We start from the raw sequence: 20,629 nt of genomic DNA, 5'->3' as shown, positions 1-20,629 counted from the left end.
TGTACCACCACACCTGGATGATTTTCAATATTTATTTTTATTTTTTGGTAGAGATGGGATCTCACTATGTTGCCCAGGCTGGTCTCGAACTTCTGGGTTAAAGTGATCCTCCTGACGTGGCCTCTGCTGAGAATTACAGGCGTGAACCACTGTGCCCGGCCTTCCCAGTGATTTTTATGGCACTGAGCCACAGTGGGTTTTCCAATTCCCCAGCATTTCCACCTAAACAGATAGAGTTGCCCCCACCATTGCCCCGACCTGACTTCTCCCCCGTGCGCACACACACACTCTGCACATGGAGCAGTTGCTGTTGGTGCTCTTCTTGGACCATTGCCATGGAAGATGGCTTCTTATAGCACGTGCCTCTGACCCTCTGCCTGTGGCTTCTCCGGACACAGCATGCGCTCAGCTCACTCACAGGCAGCTCGGTAGTGCTGGGGCTGGGGGTTAATGCTCCTCAACCAATGACAGGCAGAGACGGTGGGTCAGTATCTCAGCTCCCTGCCCCTTTGGTGGGACAATTCTGAGGTGTGTCTTCCAGAGGTCCCCAGCACCACTGAGCCCTGGCTGCCCATAATAGCAACCTGTTCATGAACATTGTCTTCCTTCCTTCCCCCTTTTTCTTCCTCATTTTCTTACTGCTGCTCCCTGGGATTACTTCCCAAATAAAAGATTTGAGCTCAACTCTTTGTCTCATTGGTATCCAACATAGGCCATGCACACACACACACACATGCATGCACATACATGCCACACACACATGCACACACACGCAGCCTGGGTTCTATGACGTTTAAGAAATTGTCATTCCACGCCCTGGTTTAATTCAGCAATTCAGTTTAATCTCAGGATACTCAGAGCAGGACAACAAAGCCTGGTCTGAGCCCGTGGACCTCTCTCTGGGGGCTGCATGGAGACATTCGCAGCCCTGAGTACAACACTGCGTATTCATGCATCCCTCCCAGGAGCATCCTCATCAATTCGAGGAGACACATGGGGACTCGGGGCCTAGTGCAGCTTCTGAGCCCCTTACTGGAAGACATCTCTATGCTCCTGCCCCCATGGGGACTGGGCCCCTATCTCTGGGGTCTGTGGTGGGGCTGGGCTGGGACCTTCTTTGTAAACCATAGGAAACTCAGAATAAACACCCATTGTCCAGGGACAGTCACTGTAGAACTGGTCTGTGCCCCTGGCGGACTTGGAGTGTCTCTGGGGCAGGACTGGCCTGCCAGTTCCTTGGTTGGGGGTACACAGTCAACCTGTCATTGTCAGCTGGTTGTGCCCAGGAAGGCTGTATTCCCTGCCCAGGTGCAGTTACCACCCGGGGCAAAGCCTGGGACAGCTGGTGTGCTATCCCGTCCCAACACTGATAGGTGTTATCACTTATCAGTGACAACAGCCCAGCAGCCCCTAGTGCGTGGGCCCTCCTGCAGCAGCACTGGCATGGGGGCCCAGTTCTGCCCCTCCCAGGACTTCTGGACCCTGAAGTGTCAGAAACTCAGGGAATCAAAGTGTCCGACACTTGAGGTTTGGAAGGGGCCTCCAGAATCATCCAGTCCAGCTCCCCAACTCCCCTCCACCAGCTGCCGAGAGTTAGCCCAGACTCTGCTTGTTCATCCCGGAGACAGAGGGCTCATACCTGTTGGAGGCAGCATCCTCCCTGGGGCTGCTATCTGGGGCTGGGGGAGGGCGGTGCCAGCAGGTTTGGCTCGATGGATGGAGACTGAGGGGTACAAGGTGCAACGTTTCCTTCCATCTCTCCAAGAGAGGACTCTCAGCCCCATGGGGAGGTGAGCTGGGAGGGTGGGGAAGGGGAAAGGGAGAAGGTAGAGCAGGAGGCCAGAGGGTCGGAGCCACCCCAGGAGCCTCGGCTAGCCCGGCCTAGGCTGCGCCGATGTCATCGTAGTCATCATTGTCGGTGGAGTCAGGCTGAGGGCTGGGGGACCCTGTGGGCAGAGAGGCCCAGGTTAGTGGGAGACCCAGTCATTGCCCCTGCTGCCCCGCGGGACAGAGCTGAGTGGGTCTGGCTCCACATCGCTATCCCCGTGGGATGCTACATGAAGCTATCTGATCATCTTGCTTCCGGCCATGTCCCTGGCTGGGACATCAGCACTAAGGGAAGAGCCTTGTCTGTCTGGTTCAGGGCTGTGGTCTCCATGATAGCACACTGCACGACATGGTGGACAGCTGAATGCTAGGAGCCCCTCTGCTACCACAGTCTCCCCCAAGGGGCCAACCAGCTGCTTCTGCTTGAATGCCTCCACTAACAGGGAGCTCACTTCCTATCAAAGCAACCTGTTTGACTATTTCTTCATCCCATCCACATCCATTTTCCCCACCTCTTTGTATTCTTGTGTTTGTGTTTGTTCTTTTGCAGAGAAAGAGTCTCGCTCTGACCCTGCAGTGGCATGATCCATAGTGATATGATTATGGCTCACTGCAGCCTGGATCTCCTGGGCTCACACCTCCCACCTCAGCCTCCTGAGGAGCTAGGACTACAGGCACATGCTACTACGCTCAGCTAATAATTAGTTTTTAGTTTTGTAGAGACTGGGTCTTGCTATGTTCCCGGGGCTAGTCTTAAACTCCTGGCCTCAAGCAATCTTCCTGCCTTGTGCTGGGATTACAGCCTTGAGCTACCATGCCTGGCCTTGCTTTGTTTTTTAAAAAGTTATTTTCCCTCTCTTCTTTCACCCTTCCTTTCTCCTTTTCCCCTTGAGTTAATGCATCCAATAGTTCCCCACTCATCTACTCCCCCGTGCCTCTCTGTCCCCCTCCCAAAATCCCTTCCCCAGATATTGGCACCTGGACAGCCAAACTGCTCCTCCGAAGGGGGCTGGGGTGGTGGCTGGAAGTTCTGGTACCACTCCCCGGACGAGGTGCTGGAGCTGTCATCAGCCGAGGGCCCTGCTGGAAACCCCCAGAACCAGTCACCCGCTGCCAGCACACAGCCACTTCTCAAGTTGCCAGAGCTGGGGGGCCCACGTGACTCACAAGAGCCAAGTCCCTAGCTTGACAAATGACAAAGCGAAGGCCCAGAGATGGGAGGAGACTTCTCCAAGGGCACACAGCAAATGGCTGTGGGACTGGGTAGAATCCTGACCTCGGCCTGGCTCAGGGCTCCCAGCTTCACGCCGCCTCCAGCCAGGCTGGCTATGGGATGGGGTTCGGGGGAGGCACAGCTTACCTGAAAAGGCTGGCTGGGTGCCGGCCAGCTCCAAGTTTGGGGGCTGCTCCGGGAAGGAACTCCTCTCTGAAGAAAACACCTGGGGGTTCCATGGAGGCGGCTTGCTTCTGGGACTATTGCAGTAATCCTCCCCCGAAGAGGTGCTCGACTCACTGTTGCTCCTCGGGTGATACTGAGGACCCAGGGCTGGCGGGTCTGTAATGCAGTGTCCAGGGTTGGCAGCCGGGATGTGGGAGGCATGCAGCTCTTCAAGTCCTAAGCCAGGAAACGGAGAATGGTGACGAAAGAAGCAGTGCAGCAAGAAGACTTTAAGTCAGACTTCAGAAAGCACTTACTGCCTATAGGATTGGTTAAAGTCCAGAAAGACTCACTGAGGGAGGTTCCTGCTGGAAGGTCTCAAGGTGAGCTGAGCTACTGTCTGGAGGTGGGGCTGCCATTCACCCCCCTCCCCAACCTGACTCACCTTCCTCCAAGGGTGGCATCTGGAACCTGCTCTGCTGGACCTCCTCATCTGTGACCCGATGCCGCTGGGAATCTGCAAGCAGAGGCAGTGGTGGAGAAGGGTGAAGGCTCAACCTCATCATTTAGGAGCCTGAGAAGGGACTGGATTTCCTTGGGCCTGGGGTGGCTGAACAGGGTAGGAGGACAACTCTAGAGGCAGAGAGGGCTTAGCATGTCCCATCAAATTCCAGGTTCATATCCCAATCCAACAGACCCTTCGCCTCAATCTAGGGCCAACGTGTTTAACTAGCCTGGGGCCAGAAACTCAGTGCCCTGCAATCTCCCAGCCCCCCGCCCCAGCTGTCCCTCCTACTACTTAGAGAGGTATCAAGAGTCTGGGTTCTGTCCTTGTGACCTGGCAGCTCTAGGCAGGAGAAGGACAGATGTTTGCTCCTTCAAGAAGCCTTCCTAGAGTGAAACCCAGATGGTCTGGAATCACTGCATCACAGGCTCTGTGGCATCTTCAAGTTTCAGAAACAGATTTGTAGAGTCTGGAGAATATGATTGTCTGGGATCTTGGAGTCAGCTCTTTTGACTCTGGTACCACTGACTTTTAATTTCACTGTTACAACATTGTGGACTCTTAGTCTTGCATCTTATATGCCTGGGCTCAGAACCTCAGGTTTGACAGACACTTCATCCCTGTGGCTCCCAAACATTGGTCCTCAGGCCAGAAGAAGTGGAATCATCTGTGTCCCAGCCCCAGAAGCCCTGGGTTAGCAGGCGGGGCCGGGACAGCTGTCTGTTGCCCAATATCCATTCTGGCTTTTATCTGGACACAGCTGCCCAGGACAGAGATTTCGTTTCCCTGCCTCTCTTGCAGCTAGTGGGTTTGTGTGCTGGGTGCTGGGTTGTGAGCGGGAATGCTGTGGCCATCTCCAGCGTCCTGTCTTTCCCTTGCCCTTGCCTGGAATGTGGACATGGAGGTGAGCCATTCTGGACCATGCAGATGAAGGCAACATCTTAGGGACTGCACAGCAACAAGAAAGAAGGGGCTGGACCCCTGCCAACCTCTCAGGACCCTGTCATTTGGAGCCTTCGGTCACACACAGCCAAACTCATCCTGACTGATACATTAGGTGTGGGGAGGGGCTCGGGAATTGTTGACAAGCTCCCAGGTGATTCCACAATAGGGTGTGGGACACGCTGGTCTATTCCAACCTCCCAGCATTGCCCGGGCCCTGCCTTCAGCGTTATCTTTCCTCTTCCTATCCCCAGAAGGCAAAGAAAAGAGCCGGCTATGAGGCGCAAGCTGGCATGAGAGTGGAGGTAAGGAAGTGGGTGGGGCTGATGGGGTCAGACAGGGCAGGATGGGACACGGAGGGATATGGGCGGGCAAGAACCCCTGCCAATTGTGCGTCTCATCTGCACTCCCCCATCTCTCACACAGACAGCCATCTTTAGGTGAGTGTCAAAGGCCTGGTCTTAAGACCCTACATGGCTGGAGACAAACATGGGAGAGACAGAGGTCAGAGCGGAGATGTCCTGAGACATCAAGATGACCCCAGGGTCACAAAGCACTGTGAAAACGTCAATGTGGGACCATTTACAGTCAATCCAGTGGGTAACCAGGGGGATTCTGTCGCGTCATGCAGGGATTACTAGGTGGGACTACTGACGGTCCCCTCGGGGTCCCCTCCCTGATTCAGGCAGGTGGGCCCTCGGGAGCCCAGCCAGGCACTCACTGTAGAAGGTGGTCAGGGCCACAGGAGGTTGGGCGCTGAAGTCATAGTGCTCATAGTCTGAGTCCGAGCCAGAGTCTGAGTCCTCAGGGGGCGGGGCCTGGACCTCGATGGGCAGCATGAAAACTGGGGAGAGAACAGAGTCGGGGGCATGGCAAAGTGGTGGGCAGAAAGGTATAGGGAGAGATGGTAGAGAGTATGAACAGCAGAGGTGAGAGGCAGAGTGGCAGGAGAGCACCAAGTAGCCCTTTTTTTTTTTTTTTTTTCCGGGACAGGGTCTCACTCTGTTGTCCAGGCTGGAGTACAGTGGTGCCATCACAGCTCACTGCAGCATTGACCTCCTGGGCTCAGGTGATCCTCCCACCTCAGTCTCCCTAGTAGCTGGGACCACAGGCATGCACCATCACACCCAGCTAATGTTTGAATTGAGAAAGGTTTTCACAATGTTGCCCAGGCTGGTCTCAAACTCCTGGGCTCAAGCGATCCATCCCCCTTGGCCTCCCAAAGTGCCGGGACTACAGGCATCCACCACCGTGCCAGGCCTGGGTAGCCCATCTTGTACAAACCACCCAGTCTGAAGTTGCTAGGCTGCCTTCATTCATTTCCAATATGGAGAACTAAACATTTATTTAGTAAACACTTAACACAGTACTTGCTATATGTGAGGCACTATTCTAACACTTACAAGTATTACCTCATTTAACCCTCATGATAACTCTGTGAAGTAGGTACATTACCATCCCCATTTTACCTTGGAGGGAACTGAGGCACAGACAGGTTCTTACCCGGCCCAGAGCCGGCAGTCTGGCTCTAAACCTCTAGACTGTGCTATTCGGTGAGCAACTGCCCTGTGCTAAGCCTTGTGCTAGATGCTGTATTCACATTCTCTTCTCAAATATATGGACACTCTGTGCAAAGGATATTTACAATATTTGGCTGAGTTTTGTATTGGTTTTTACGTCATTGAACTCTTTCCCATAAAGGTGATTGAATATATTCATAATGCAAGGTGATTAAGCTCAAATTCCTCTGCAAGACTTTCAAGAGGCATAAGTCTACATATCATAAAGGATGAATGATTGACCTATTTTTTGTTTTTTGAGACAGAGTCTTGCTGTGTCTCCCAGGCTGGAGTGCAGTGGCACGATCTTGGCTCACTGCAACCTCTACCTCCCAGGTTCAAGCGATTCTCCTGCCTCAGCTTCCCAAGTAGCTGGGATTACAGGTGCACACCACCACACCCCGCTAATTTTTGCATTTTTAGTAGAAACGAGGTTTCACCATGTTGGCCAGGTTGGTCTCCATCTCCTGACCTCAAGTGATCTGCCCACCTCAGGCTCCCAAAGTGCTGGGATTACAGGTGTGAGCCACTGTGCCTGGCCCCAATTTTTTTTTGCTTAGAAAACATGAAATATGAAATAAAACCACATTCTAGGAGAATCTTGATGGGGCTTCGCAAGGCCGATTGGGCAGGACGCTGACAGGGATGATGATATCACAAGCCTACCAGCCAACTCGCAGAGCAAAGCAGAACAGAGTTTCCCTCTGAGAACAAAGATCTAAACCGTGCTTAGCCTGTATTTGTCCAGAATTCAAAACTCTAGAGTCCTAGTGTGACTGAATTGGAAGTCATCTGCCCTTCAACGTCTAGGGATGACTTGAGCCTGCTCAAGGTCCCAGGGCTGTGAATGGGCTGGCCCAGATCTCATCTCCAGCCGTATGTACGTCTTGGACCTAAGCAGTGCTGACCTTCCAGAAAGTGCACCCTTCTTGTCCTCCCCAGCCCTCCCACACCCAGGATGGGGGACATCCTACCTTCTTTGGGGATGGTGATGGGGACCGGTTGATAGCTATTGCTCCCTGCTGGGATGGTGGTGGGTAGGTGCTGGTGGTTCACCATTACGGGGAGGGCTGAGGGAGGGGAGGCAGAAATTCTACAAGTCATTTTTTTGCCCTCTCCCAGTCTAACTGGTTCCATTCTGTTCTCATCGAGACACCACCCTCCTCATTCCCCCAACACTTGCAGGCACGCGCACGCGCACACACACACACGCACACACGTGCACAGAGCCTGGTCCTCCCCGCTGGTGGGTACACGACTGCTGGGCATGCTGGGAAAATCCTTTCCACCATGGGGAGTTCCCCAGGGCCAGGGTCGGGTGACCATTGCTGGACCACACCACTGCTGCTGGGGTTCTGCCGAGGCTCACACCCCCCTGGGATGGCAGTGGCTCCCAGAACCTTGCACTTACCATATTTTCCTTTAATTCTCAAGAGGATGAAGGCTATGAAGATGAGGGAGCCAAGGAGAAGAATTCCCAGAACGATGGAGGAGATGAAGAGCATTAGCTCCCGAGATTCCTTGTTCTCTAGTTTCACTGTCACAGAAGATTCTGGAAACAAGAATTCCAATGCAGGAAGAAAGAGGAATGGGCACTCAACCTTCTTTTTGCCTTTCCATTCTCTATAAAGCTGACCTGCTTCCCTTTTTATGTTATCTTCCTCCTTGCTTCCTTTTTCCATTTTTTTCCCATCTGCTTTTAAGTGTGTGGTATACATTAGGGGCTCAATAAATGCATATTGCATGCATGATTAATTGATTAAATGAATTACTGCCTGAAATACAACTGTGGCCACCAGGCTGCAGATATCTATCTGTCTGCTAGCTCTTCAGTATTTAGTCTTTGTTCAATAGACAATTATTGAGTACCCTGTGTGCCTGGCACTAGACCCTGGGGCTACACATATGACAACAGTATCACAGGCCTTGCGGGGCTCTGTCTAGTGGAGAGATCAGTAAGTAACCCAATCCAATATGGTGAGGTACCTGCTGTGATGGAGGTTTGAACAGCGACACTGGGGGCATGAGGCCCTATAAAAGGCACCCCATTCTCTGTGAGGGAAGCCCAAGGCTGACTTCCCAGAGACGGCGACTCTGAGCCACCTCTGGCAGTGAACAGACCATCAGGAGAGCTGTGCCTGAGACCCCCTCCTTCCCACCAGACATCCCCTCCACGAGGACAGGAGTGGGGTCTGGGATTCAGGGTCTCCCGCCTCTGCAGCCCCACTCTGGGGCGACTTCTTGCCTTCCCCCTCCCTCAGCCTCCCCTCTGCTTGAAAGAATGCAAAGCACAAGAATGGATACAGGGGCAGTGAGGAGGGTGCCTGGAGTGAGCAGACCACAGGGCTAGATGACTAGTAGTGACAGCGACGGGGAGGGAGATGAGCTCATCCAGACCTCCTTGCTGGAGGCAGTGTCTGCTGCCCCAGGAGAGAACCTTCTCCCTGTCTTCATTTTCTCTTCTCCCCTTTCTGTCTGCAAATGGGGAAGTTTGGGCCAGGATGGGAGCTGGATCTGGCAGCAAGAAGTAGATGTGAGAGTGAGGCTGGGTGTTGCGGCCATGGGGAGACCCGTGAATGTGGGCCGAGAGGGCCGTGGCCAAGGGAGGGGCTGATGAACCAAGGACCGGGGCGTGGTCCCTGGATCTCTCTTGGTGCTTCACTCTTTGCCCTTCCGGGATGGCGTGGATCCCCACCCCAACTTCAGGAAGAGAAAGTGTGTGCAGGTTGTCTGCAGGGCCTGGCAGGAGCTCGCCCGGCAGCCTGTGCAGTTGTGTGTTTCATTTCCTCTGTGTGCTGTCATCTATGGCTAAGGCCTCTGTGCCCTCTCCCCAAACCCCTGTTCACTGCTTCTGGGGTGTCTGAGAGAAGATGACAGAGAGCTAGGAGGCACAGCAAGGGAGTCTGGGCCAGCCCCTGTGGGTATCCCAGGACTGCAAAGGGGCTCTATGCCTGAACTCAATACTCATAGCAACAGCGGACCTTCAGACAGTTCTTACAGTCTTCGAGGCTCTGTTCTAAGTGCTTTACAAAAATTAATTCACTGGAGCCTCACAGCAATGCTAGGAGAAAGGTGCTATATGCGTATCACCCCCATTTTATAATTGAGGCATCTGAGGCTCAGAGAGGTTAAGAGTTGCCCAACAGGACACAGCTAGCAAGAGGCACAGCTGGGATTTGAGTCCTGGGAGTCTGCTCTGATGCCAGCCAAGCTACACACAGCTGGTGGGTAGACCAAGAATAGATCTGGAATTCAGAGCCTTGGTTGTCAATTCTGGCCAGCAATCACTAGCTGTGACTTCAGCCTCAGAGCCTCAGCTCCTTTCTTGATGTAAGGATTATACTAAGACCTCTCCCATTTGGCTACAGGGAGGATTAAAGGGTTGGGAAATAATAGCTACAAAGCACTAGGCCCAGTGTTTGGCCTGTTATGAACACAGGGCTGTGTACCAATATTCCCGCTACCCAGCTGGGCCAAGATCACCCTACCCCTGCCGCCCCCTGACCCTGACCCCTGCTCGAGGTGGTATCAGCTCTCTCCAGCTCTTTCCTTCTTCCCTCCAGGAGCTCACAGGAAAGTGGGGGAATGGACTCCTGTCCAGGAAGTCTCAGGACTCAGTAATCTACGGGCTGACTTGGCAAGGAGGGGATGTAGAAAGAGTAGAAAGTGACGCCCAGAGAGTTCCCAGGGAGGCAAGTCCATTGGCTGGAAGTGGAGGATGGGGACCAAACCATCCTCAACCCCAACACAGGTGTGCACAGAAACACACACACACACACACACACGTGTCCAAGCTTCTGAGAAACCATGTAGTACCCAGCAACACTTACCTGTGGTGACTGTCTGAACACTTGCAGGGACTTCGGGAGTGGACAGATTGTGCAAACTCCGGGAAGCTGTCAGAAAGCACCGCCCAGTCACTCAATGCATGTTACTGAGCACCTACTATGTGCCAGGCCTTGGGTTAGAAACTGAATGGGACAGACAAGGAACCCAGAACTAGGGTTGTGCTCCTATCAGGGGCACGTGGCTAAGGAAACTTACATCCCTCCCCTCCTCCCCCTATAGTAAGGAGGAACTCATGGATTAAATGCTGGGAAGGCTCTTTGATTAGAATAAAGGGCTAATAGAATTATCCCTTCTCCCTGTGTAAGCTGCTACAGACCACAAATCCCTGTTCCATTCAGTTTCAGTTTGTTCTTAATCGGCCTAGGGAGATGATGAGCTGACATTATCTTCATTATCATCATCGGCATTCCCGTTGGGCAGGTATGCTCACAAAGAAAGGAGCTTAAAAGTCCCTCAGCAGTTACCATCAGGTTTCCCAGCTATCCTGCGAAGTGCCTAGTATCAGCATCCACACTTGTAGGTTAAGGGACTGTTGGAAGCCTCCTTGCCAGTAAATGGCAGAGCTGGAATTTGTAACCAGGTGTCTGAACGCCGTAAGAACGCAAATATCATGTTTCTTCAGATCTATCGAACACTCACATTTTTTCAAACTTTAACACGTCTGAAACTGGGATCATAGCCTCAATCATTACGTTTGGTGGTTTATTTTGGCAGCGTTTGTTCTTCTTTACGGTACATAAAATAATAATGGTGCGACTTATAAACAATGCCATCTTAGATTTGGTGAAATATGGTAGAACCCAACCCATAGAGTGGGTATGAGGCTTAGCTGAAATAAGAGCTACTCAGTGCTCAACAATGCCTAGCATATGATCAAGGCTCCAGAAGCTGTCACCGATATTATTACTAGGGCCTGCTAATATTATTTTTACTGTCATCACCAGGCCTGGGATGGCAAATTGGTTTCAACTCTTGAGTCAATCCCAGTCAAGAGGAACCGTTGCTTAGCATATAATGTCTTCATATACGATTCATCATTCTGGGGCTGAGTGGAGCATCTGAAAATGCCTCGATGAATTAGCACTGTCTGCCTGGGCACCGTAAGGACAACGGTCCTTCTTATGCCATATGTGCCATTGCCGATCTGGTGCCTATTGTGGTCCTTGGGCTGTAAGTTTTTAGGACATGGATTCAGGTAGTATTCTGGCTCATATCTGGGGGGTGGAGTGGGATGGGGTACCTGAGCAGAGGACCCTGGCTGCCAGCGACTGGCTGCAGAGGTTGGAGTTGTTGAACCGCCAGGAGCAGTTGGAGAGGGTGAGCTCCTCCCCGTTGCATGAGTAGTACATCCTGCCGGACAAGGAGTGGGGCAGCCCCTTGGGCCTCTCGATCACAGTTCCGCAGCCCAGGGACTGGCAGAGCACCTTGGCCTCCGATGCGTACCACTCACTGTCACACACTGTGTTCCAGACCCCTCGGAAGTGTACCTCCACCTGCCCCTCGCAGGCGTCGGCGCCCCCGGTCAGGCGCCAGGACTGGTGCTCTGCAGGAAAGGGGCAGGGGACAGAGTCAGGTCAGGATCCTTTGGGCAGATATTCCCGTCAGCCCAGACCCACCAGGGCAGGCACCAATGAAGCCATTTGGTCTCCAGATCTTGTGTCTTCTCCCTCCTGTGTCTGCGTCCCCCTGTCACCTGCCCCATCTGCTCTGGCCAGCCCTGCTGTGATAAGTGTGGTCTGTGGAGCAGCAGCATCGGCATTGCCTGGGATCTTGTCAGAAACACAGACTCTGGAGCTCTGCCTCAGACCTACTGAATCAGAATCCACATTTTAACACTCCCACCTCCCCCATCTCCTGCATATCAAAGAGAGGCACTGGCTGGTCCAGAACCTTCTGGCCTCACCTGGACAGACCAACAGCCTCCTCAGAGGCCTCCCTGCCTTCAGTCTCTCCTTGCTGCTTGAATGCAGGTGACCAACTCCCGCTTGGGAAGAGTCTCACTTTTAATGTCACCTCTTCGAGGAGGTGGTCAGCCTTAGCCTCCAGCTCCACATTGCCTGCTGCCTCTAGACTCCACCTGACTGCCTTTCGTGGGGGCATTTACCACTTTCTCTCCTGAATTACGTTTGTCTCAGTCTCATCTCACTTCCTGAACTGTGACCTCTCAAGGACAGGGACCACCTCTCCGGCACTAACTCCAGGCTTGGCGCCCAGTGGGCCTATGCTGAGTGTCGGTGGTGACCGCGCTTCAGTGACTCCGCCCACTGACCTGAGCACACCACGCCCGCGTCCTCTTTGTGGCCGCAGTAGTGCTGTCCTGGCAGCCCCGGGCAGTCCCACAGGTAAGCTTCGGCCCCGGAGCAGTTCACCTGGTCCCGGTGGATAGGTCCGTGGCCCGGCGTGAAGTGCAAGCCGGGCACGGCCTGGACTGCCCAGCCGCAGCCCAGTTGCCTGCACACCACGTGGGCATCCTCCAGGTCCCAAGTGTCATCGCACACCGATCCCCACTCGCCATGCTCCAGCATCTCCACGCGGCCGGCGCAGGCGCTGCCACCGTCCACCAGGCGCAGCGCGCGGTTCTCTAGGGGTGGGAGGGGTTGTGGACGCTGGGGCACCCGGCGAGGAAGGAAGGGTTGGGGTGATGGTTGGACTGGCAGGAGAGTTGTGAGCGTGTTGTGGACCCGGTGAGAAGGCTGTAGCTCGGTAGGCAAGACTGGGAATCCCCCCAGGACTGCAGATGGGGTAGGTAGAGCAGCAGGCTGGTGGGAAGGACCAGAGACCTGGTGGGCGGGGCCTGGAGGGCAGGTTTGGTATCCTGGGAGCCACAGCGCTAAGGGGAATCCTGTGAACCTGGCATGTTTATGTATATGGGGAAAGGGGAGGAGATAGAGACCCAGAGCGGGCGGGGACAGGGAAGCGGTGGGCCCAGTAAGTGGGGTTAGAGACCGGGTTAACTTTGGGAGCCCAGGAGTGGGACTAGGGACCAAGTGTAGGGGAGTCTGGGGGCCAGATTCAAGGAAATGCTCAGATCTGGAAATGACTCGAGGTCGTACTCCGGTGTGGGAACCCGGTGCGTTTGCACTGGTAGGTGGTGAGAGTGGAGGTCTGGAGGGCGAGGCTTGGGTCCAGGGGCTGAAGGCCTGGGGAGTGGGGCAGATGGGGGCCTGTGTAGGGGGTGCGCTCGTACCTGAACAGATGACGCGGGCCCGCCTCCCGTCCCTGCGGCACGCGTGCTCCACCACCTCGCAGAGCTGCCACTCGGTGCCGCTGCACAGGAGGGCGGGCGCCCCGGCCAGAGTGGCGTTAGTGGCCGCGCTTGTGTTCCCGGCCGCCGGCGGGGGCGGCAGCTCGGGGGTCGGCCGGGGGAGCAGGGTGGCTGCCTCCGCCCCACCGCAGTCCAGTGCTCGGCACACGGCCTCTGCGGCGCGGCTGTCCCAGAGCGCCCAGCACGCGGGCTCCCAGGACGCCCTGAGCCGGACCTCCACCGTCCCGCTGCAGCTGCTGCTCCCGTTCGTCAGACGGACCGGAAGCCGCTCCCCTGGAAGTGTCAGACCAGTGAGCTGAGACCGGTGGGGCCGGGGCAGGCGGTTGCCCAGGCTCTGCCACTGACTCTGCGTGACCTTTGACAACGCCCTGCTTGGCTCTGGGTCTCAGCTTTCCAATCTGCAAAATGGAGCCGGGCCGGCTCATCCCTGATCCCCCCTTGAGGCCTGACCCTATGATTCTCCTTAGAGTCAGGCGAAGGTGGGGCTCAGGAGTGACTCTAGAGGTTAAGATGGGTGACAGACAACCAGGGATCCAGCCCCCACAAACCCTCCTCACTTGCTCCTGTCTCCAGGGGCACCCGTTTGTGAAAGAAAGGCAGAGTTGTGAGTTCAGGGGCCCTGGCCCAATGGGTACATGCTTCCCCTGGAGGCCCCTCTGCTCCTCTGAGGGTACTGTCCTAGAGGCTACCACAGTAACCAGGGAACCCTGGAGGATTGCCAAAGGGCTGGCCATGGCGTTGATGATGGGCTGCTTCAGCTGATGGTGGTCCTCACTTCCCCAGAACCCCTTCTTTGGGAACCACCTGCCCCTTTTAGCCCAGGAATGTACCCCCAGTGCCAGCATGCAGCTTTGCATAGAGTAGGTCCTTAATAAATGTCTGTTGAGTAAATCAAGGACCCATCTGGTGGAACCCTGCCACCCCCACCAAGAACTCTAGCTTGTTCTCCACAAATCCCCTTAAAATGCTCCAGGCATACCTGCCCACCTGTATGTGACTTATCAGTGGCCTCTCAAAAAATGGTAGTTCTACAACCTCAAAGTGAATTGATAGTGGAACTTCGGGTGATGGGTCAGGAAGAAGTGTTGTCTGAAGTCAGGGAGCCTCCTGGCATCCTAAATGTCCTTCCCTTCTTTATTACCATGGGGGACCACCTACAGAAAGCTGACCATGGACCCCCAGAGACAATGTTTGCTCACCTGGCTGCCAGACCTCGCTCTCTGCACTGCTGGCGTTGAGCTGGTCAGATGGGGCTGGAGACAGATGACCTGAAATGAACCAGCAGGAGCGTGGTGGGTGAGTGAGCTCAGGCCTGGAGGCCACAGAGGCACCCTGATGAGCAGGGGGCACTTCCTGGAGCCTGTGGTGGCTACATGAGGCCTTTGGAAAAGACATGGTCCTCAACTTTGGGTGCATTTGCATTTGCCTCCCTTCAGGGTAGGGAAAATTCTCAAACATTGGCGTTTCAAGATCCTCCGCTTTATCTATTCATTGCACACACTTCAGAAATCGGAGTAGAACAGGTAGGAATGGCAGTGGGCATTGGGGCCAGACACACAAACTGGCTTTGTGACCATGAATGAGTGACTTAATCTTTCTGTGCCAGTCCCAATTTTTCAACAATGATACTTAGGAAAATATCGTGAGACTGAAATGAGACAGCCCATGAAATACTTGACATATAGAAAAAGCTCGAAAATGGGAGTGATTTAGAAAAAAAAAAATTTCTGTTTGTAGAATTTGTTTGAGAATTTCATACCAGACTTTAGATTAATTGGCACATCCTGAACTGGGAACCACTGGATTGCAAAGTGTTTTCAGACACTAAGAAACTAACATTCGCTAAGGACAGGTATTTGCATATATTATTCTATTTACTTTCTTTCTTTTCTTTTCTTTTTTTTGAGACAGAGTTTCGCTCTTGTCACCCAGGCTGGAGTGTAATGGCTCGATCTCGGCTCACCATAACCTCTGCCTCTGGGTTCAAGCGATTCTCCTGCCTCAGCCTCCCGAGTAGCTGGGATTACAGCCATGGGCCACCATGCCTGGCTAATTTTGTATTTTTAGTAGAGATGGGGTTTCTCCATGTGGGTCAGGCTGGTCTCGAACTCCTGACCTCAGGTGACTGCCTGCCTCAGCCTCCCAAAGTGCTGGGATTACAGGTGTGAGCCACCGCATCCAGCCTATTCTATTTACTTTCAACAACACAATGAGGCAGGTATTAGCATTCTTATTTTACAGATTAGGAAAAGGTGGCTCCAAAAGCAAAAATCAGTTGTCCCTGCCAGATAGGGTCCATTTATTCCACCAGAGCTACTATCCATTCTGCCCTGGGAGGCCGACCTGTTTGAATTAACCCCTGTCTTCCTGGGCCTTATGGCTTCTGCCAGATTCAGCCAATGGGGAGCCTTAGCAGAGATAGGAAGAAGTGAGGAGAGCGAAGATGTGACACTTATTCCTCTGGCCCCACCTATGAGGTCCCTCGGGTAGGCTGTGTCCCTCATGTGAAGGACATTGTTTATTCAAGGTGACCTCTCCTTGACTGTCTCCTACTCGGACTCACTGACCGCTCCTTGGTTGTGTCTCCTTTGGCCAGAAGTTGCTCTTAGATTCTACTTACTGCATTACCTTGGTAAATAGTTCTTCTGTAAATGAGTCCCCTTTAAATTCCTATTCTAGGTGTGCCACCTGGTTCCTGCTGGGACCCTGACTGATGCGTGGCCTGAGGCCACCCGGTGAGCAAGCTGCAGAGCCTGGATTTAAACTGTCTCCAAGGACTTGCCTCCCCTCTGGGCTGGGATGTTTGGGCTTGCAAAGCACAAAGGGAGGCTCTGGGGCAGGGACTTTTGTGGTTGCATATGAACTCCTCTGCATTTCCTGGTTTCTCCTGCACTTAGGGTGGGCTGGTTGAAGCCTAGGCAGAAGACGTGTGCCCACTTTTGAGCCAAAGCAGGAAAGAGGCAGTGAGCCTTTTCCACTTACGTCTTCCCTGTTGAAGCATATTAGAGGCCCTGGGTTGCCGAGGAACTGCAAGAGGGAAGGGGATGTTGAGCCGGCTTGAATTTTGTGTGAGTAAGGAGGAGTAAACCATTATCATGTTAAACCATGAAGATTTGGGGGTGTCTTTGTTACTACAGCCTTGCCTAGCCTGGCCTGACCGATACAGAGGCTGAAGACTTGGAATGACCGCTACACATTTCTGGAGTTTCACCTGAGCAGATTCCACGGACACGCCCCCTGAGCCTGAGCATGTGTGTGTGCGTGTACACACCCTGGCAGACAGCCCTCTCCAGGAAACCGTGTGGGCCTCTCCATCATCAGGCAGAAAGTCATCAGCCCTCTAATTGCCATCCTCGCTAACTCCCTGGCTATCTGCCCAGCCTGACCTCCTGGAGGAGAAATGACTCCAAATTCAGAACACAAACTCCGTGGCTGATGTATTATAATAATCAGCGCGAGAATTCAGATGCCCACAAGTTGGGATTTCAGAATCTCGGTTCCCACAGCAACGGTCCCAGTGCTCCAGCATAGTTTTCAATGTTACGACAGGCGGTGGGGGAGGGGGATTGAACGATGGCTGCAGTGTGTATGACTGTGAGGTGTGTGCATGTGAGTGTGTGTGAGTGACTCTGTGCATATGTGATTACGACTGTGTGTGTGAATGTGATGTGTGTTGGGGTGGGGGGGCTTTAACTCAACTCTGTATCATTTCTCTCTGGGTCTGGAAAACCACTCTCCCATGCATAAAGACACAAATGTGTTCTCCTAGATCGGAAAACCCTAGAGGGCAGGGCCCACGGCTGGGTCCGCCCTGTGTCCCCCACAGTGTCCAAGGCAGTGTTTGTTGATTGCCTGACCAAATGAAAGAGTGAGCAGCAGCTGCCAGCTCCAAGGCAGTTGAAAGCAGATAACCTCGAGGGCTTTATTTTTGCGACAAGCATTCTCCCATCCCCTATCCCAGGAGGGGAACCTGGCTTCTCTGTTCTCTGACTTCTGTGCTACAGGGAGAAAAGCAGAAATTACCTGGAACCATCTTTCCATCCAGGCCTCATTTCACAGAGGGCCGAATGCAAGATCAGCGTTTCTCAGACATCATGATCACCTTTTTTGTTCTGAGACAGAGTCTCGCTCTGTTGCCCAGGCTGGAGTGCAGCGGCGCAATCTCGACTCACTGCAACCTCTGCCTCCTGCGTTCAAGCGATTCTCGTGCCTCAGTCTCCCGAGTAGCTGGGACTACAGACGCTCACCACAATGTCGGCTAATTTTTGTATTTTTTTTTGTAGAGACGGGGTTTCCCCATGTTGTCCAGGCTGGTCTCGAATTCCTGAGCTCAAGCGATCTGCCCGCCTCAGCCTCCCAAATTGCTGGGAGTACAGGCATGAGCCACCGCACCCGGCCCGTTGTTACCACTTTTGCCTGGCCCTGTGCCTCACACTTTTCTTTAAATTGGTTCACTTTTTTTCTACAATAAATGTATTTGAAAAGCAGCCTGCTATGGTTTGAATGTGTTCCAAAGTTCATGTTCTGGAAACTTCATCCCCCAATGACCTGTGTTGAGAAGTTGGATATTTAACAGTTGATTAGGGCTGGGCATGGCGGCTCACACCTGTAAGCCTAGCACTTTGCAAGGCCGAGGTGGGCGGATTACCTGAGGTCAGGAGTTCAAGACCAGCCTGGTCAACATGGTGAAATCCCATCTCTACTACAAATACAAAAATTAGTCGGGTGTGGTGGCACACGCCTGTAATTCCAGCTACTCAGGAAGCTGAGGCAGGAGAATTGCTTGAGTCCGAGAGGCGGAGGTTACAGTGAGCTGAGATCATGCCACTGCAGTCCAGCCTGGCCAACATAGCTAGACTCTGTCTCAAAAAAAAAAAAAAAAAAAGAGCTGATTAGTCATGAGGATTCTGCCTTCATTAATCCATGAACGGATTAATGCTGTTGTCACGGGGGTGTGTTGGTTATTGCAGAAGTGGCTTTGTTATAGAAGTGAATTCAGCCCTCGCTCTGTCTCTTGTGCACTCTCCGGCCATGTGATGCCTTCCATTGTGTTATGACGCAGGGAGAAGGCCCTCATCAGATGTGGCCCTTAAATCTTGGGCTTCCCAGCCTGCAGAACTATGAGAAACAAAGTGCTTTTTGTTTTCAATTACTCACTTTGTGGCACTTTGTTATAGCGACACAAAACAGAGTAAGAGCAAACCTTTACCCTTTCCTGTGAATTTGCTTTTTTACATCATTAAAGACACCTGAACATAAAAATATTCACTGCAGAATTTTTTTTTTTTTTTTTTTTTTGAGACAGTGTCTCGCTCTGTCACCCAGGCTGGAGTGTAGCAGTGTGATCTCGGCTCACTGCAACCTCCACCTCCCAGATTCAAGCAATTCTCCTGCCTCAGCCTCCCAAGTTGCTGGGATTACAGGTGCCCACCACCACACCCTGCTAATTTTTTTGTATTTTTGGCACAGATGGGGTTTCTCCATGTTGGCCAGGTTGGGTCTTGAACACCTGACCTCAAGTGATCTGCCTGCCTCGGACTCCCAAACTGCTGGGATTGCAGGTGTGAGCCACCGCACCCAGTCCACTGCAGATTTTTGAATGGCAAAAAGTTAGAAACAGCGTGAATGCCCATTCACAGGGGAAATTATTGAATCAATTATGGTCCATTTACAGCGTGGCATCTTATGCAGCCTTTATAAAGAATGAAATAGACCCAGATGGGTTGGCAGGATTTCCAAGCTGTGTCGAGTAGGAAAAGCAAGACGCAAAGAATAGAATATAATATGATACAATTTTTGTAAAACAAGGCCAAAAACCGCCTCTGTGAACTGGTATGATTACAGGAACATGAAGACAAGTGTGGGAGAACACACAGCAGATGATCAAAATGGAAAAATTAAAAGGGTGGGCTTCAGGGGAAGAGGCCGAGAAGGACTAGCTCCACGGGCTGGTGGACTGTGTGCAGGGCCTCGTGCTTAGAAGGACCCGGCCCTTGCTTGAATGCTCTGCTGTTGCCATCTTGAAATTCCTCATAATTTCTTGAACCAAAGACCCTGCATCTCCATTTTGCACCGGGCCCTGCAAATTACGCAGCTGGTCCTGGGACACAGTCACAATCATGGAAGATTGGGGGAGGAAAAGCAAGCAATGAAGGTGAAAGGCTGTAGTTTAAAAATAATGTATGATATGATTCTATGTATGTAAAATTAGGTGTGTATGTTGATTTGAAAAAAATTAGAATATTTTAAACCTAAAGAGACTATTTATATGACTTGCCTAAAATAGAAGGTAATTGTAAAACTAAGCATACTAAAAACAAAGCCATGTTAGAGATGTTAAAAGACACATCGTCAGCAGGGTGCAGTGGCTCACACCTGTAATCCCAGCACTTTAGGAGGCTGAGGCGGGTGGATCACAAGGTCAGGAGTTTGAGACCAGCCTGGCCAATATGGTGAAACCCTGTCTCTACTAAAAATGCAAAAGTTAGCCAGGCATGGTGGCAGGCACTGTAGTCCCAGCTACTCGGGAGGCTGAGGCAGGAGAATCGCTTGAACCTGGGAGGCGGAGGTTGCCATGAGCTGAGATCGAGCCACTACTGCACTCCAGCTGGGGTGACAGAGCGAGACTCCATCTCAAAAAAGAAAAAAAAGCAAAACACCACATCCTCATCAGACTATATGATAGAATCAGAAGGAATGACAGAACATTGGAAAAATAATAATAATTTAAACTTTTATTGCCACGTGATTCAGTGTTATTTAATGCTAACTTCATTCACCACCTGAATTTATACTGTGTGCCCCTGAAAGTCTTCTCTAATTGTGCTCCATATTCTGGAAAGTGATGGAACAAGACAGGGAAGGGATGGAGGGGAGCGGTTGGTTTCAGAATAGGAGAAGAAAAAAGGTTGGGAGCCCCGACTCCAGCCCAGGAAGGAAGCGGCTTTTTCAGGCCAGCCCCAAGCAGATGCCCCCGAGTGAGACAGGACCTCCGATGGGGTAGTCTGAAGAAGACTCCGGTGGAACGGGCTGCGAAGGAGACTGTAAGCACAGGAAGAATGAAAGCACAAAAGACCTGCCTTGTCTGGAATCTGAGAAAACAGGACACGGATACTCCTGTTGTGTCACCCAGGCCCCTGAGATGTCCCACGGGCATCTGAGAGGTGAGGGACTTGTGGAGAAAGGAGGCATAGACATCGAGGGAAAGCTGAGCCTCCCGCTGGCCATCCCAGTGTCAGAGCAAGTCTGGTGGGAAAACTTTCACTCCCCAGACTGCCGCCCTGGCCATGCCCAGTGACCAGTGT

General features: G+C 52.6%; 1 protein-coding gene across 12 annotated transcripts in view; it reads right to left on the bottom strand.

Moving 5' to 3' along the window:
* Window positions 1-820: 820 nt before the first annotated feature.
* The window catches only part of CD6 (CD6 molecule), a 49,120-nt gene continuing 29,311 nt past the window's right edge, over window positions 821-20,629 (bottom strand). Inside the window, exons 2-14 of one of the 12 annotated variants that reach the window (XM_021925674.2) lie at window positions 14,525-14,593; window positions 13,248-13,598; window positions 12,330-12,641; window positions 11,301-11,603; window positions 10,042-10,107; window positions 8,609-8,725; window positions 7,623-7,763; window positions 7,186-7,281; window positions 5,374-5,496; window positions 3,651-3,722; window positions 3,188-3,442; window positions 2,806-2,910; window positions 821-1,946 (exon numbers count right to left, since the gene is read on the bottom strand). In XM_021925674.2, the coding sequence (XP_021781366.2) occupies window positions 1,882-1,946; window positions 2,806-2,910; window positions 3,188-3,442; window positions 3,651-3,722; window positions 5,374-5,496; window positions 7,186-7,281; window positions 7,623-7,763; window positions 8,609-8,725; window positions 10,042-10,107; window positions 11,301-11,603; window positions 12,330-12,641; window positions 13,248-13,598; window positions 14,525-14,593 (2,075 nt within the window). In that variant the 3' untranslated portion in view covers window positions 821-1,881. Of the gene's footprint in view, window positions 1,947-2,805; window positions 2,911-3,187; window positions 3,443-3,522; window positions 3,723-5,373; window positions 5,497-7,185; window positions 7,282-7,622; window positions 7,764-8,608; window positions 8,726-10,041; window positions 10,108-11,300; window positions 11,604-12,329; window positions 12,642-13,247; window positions 13,599-14,524; window positions 14,594-20,629 lie in introns of those variants that run through there. The other 11 variants (XM_021925675.2, XM_021925678.2, XM_021925676.2 and 8 more) reach the window with 11 other exon arrangements.

Source organism: Papio anubis, chromosome 12, assembly GCF_008728515.1.
Source record: "Papio anubis isolate 15944 chromosome 12, Panubis1.0, whole genome shotgun sequence".
NCBI lineage: Eukaryota > Metazoa > Chordata > Mammalia > Primates > Cercopithecidae > Papio > Papio anubis.
Note: the sequence above shows the minus strand (reverse complement) of the source record. Positions and strands in the feature narration are given on the sequence as shown.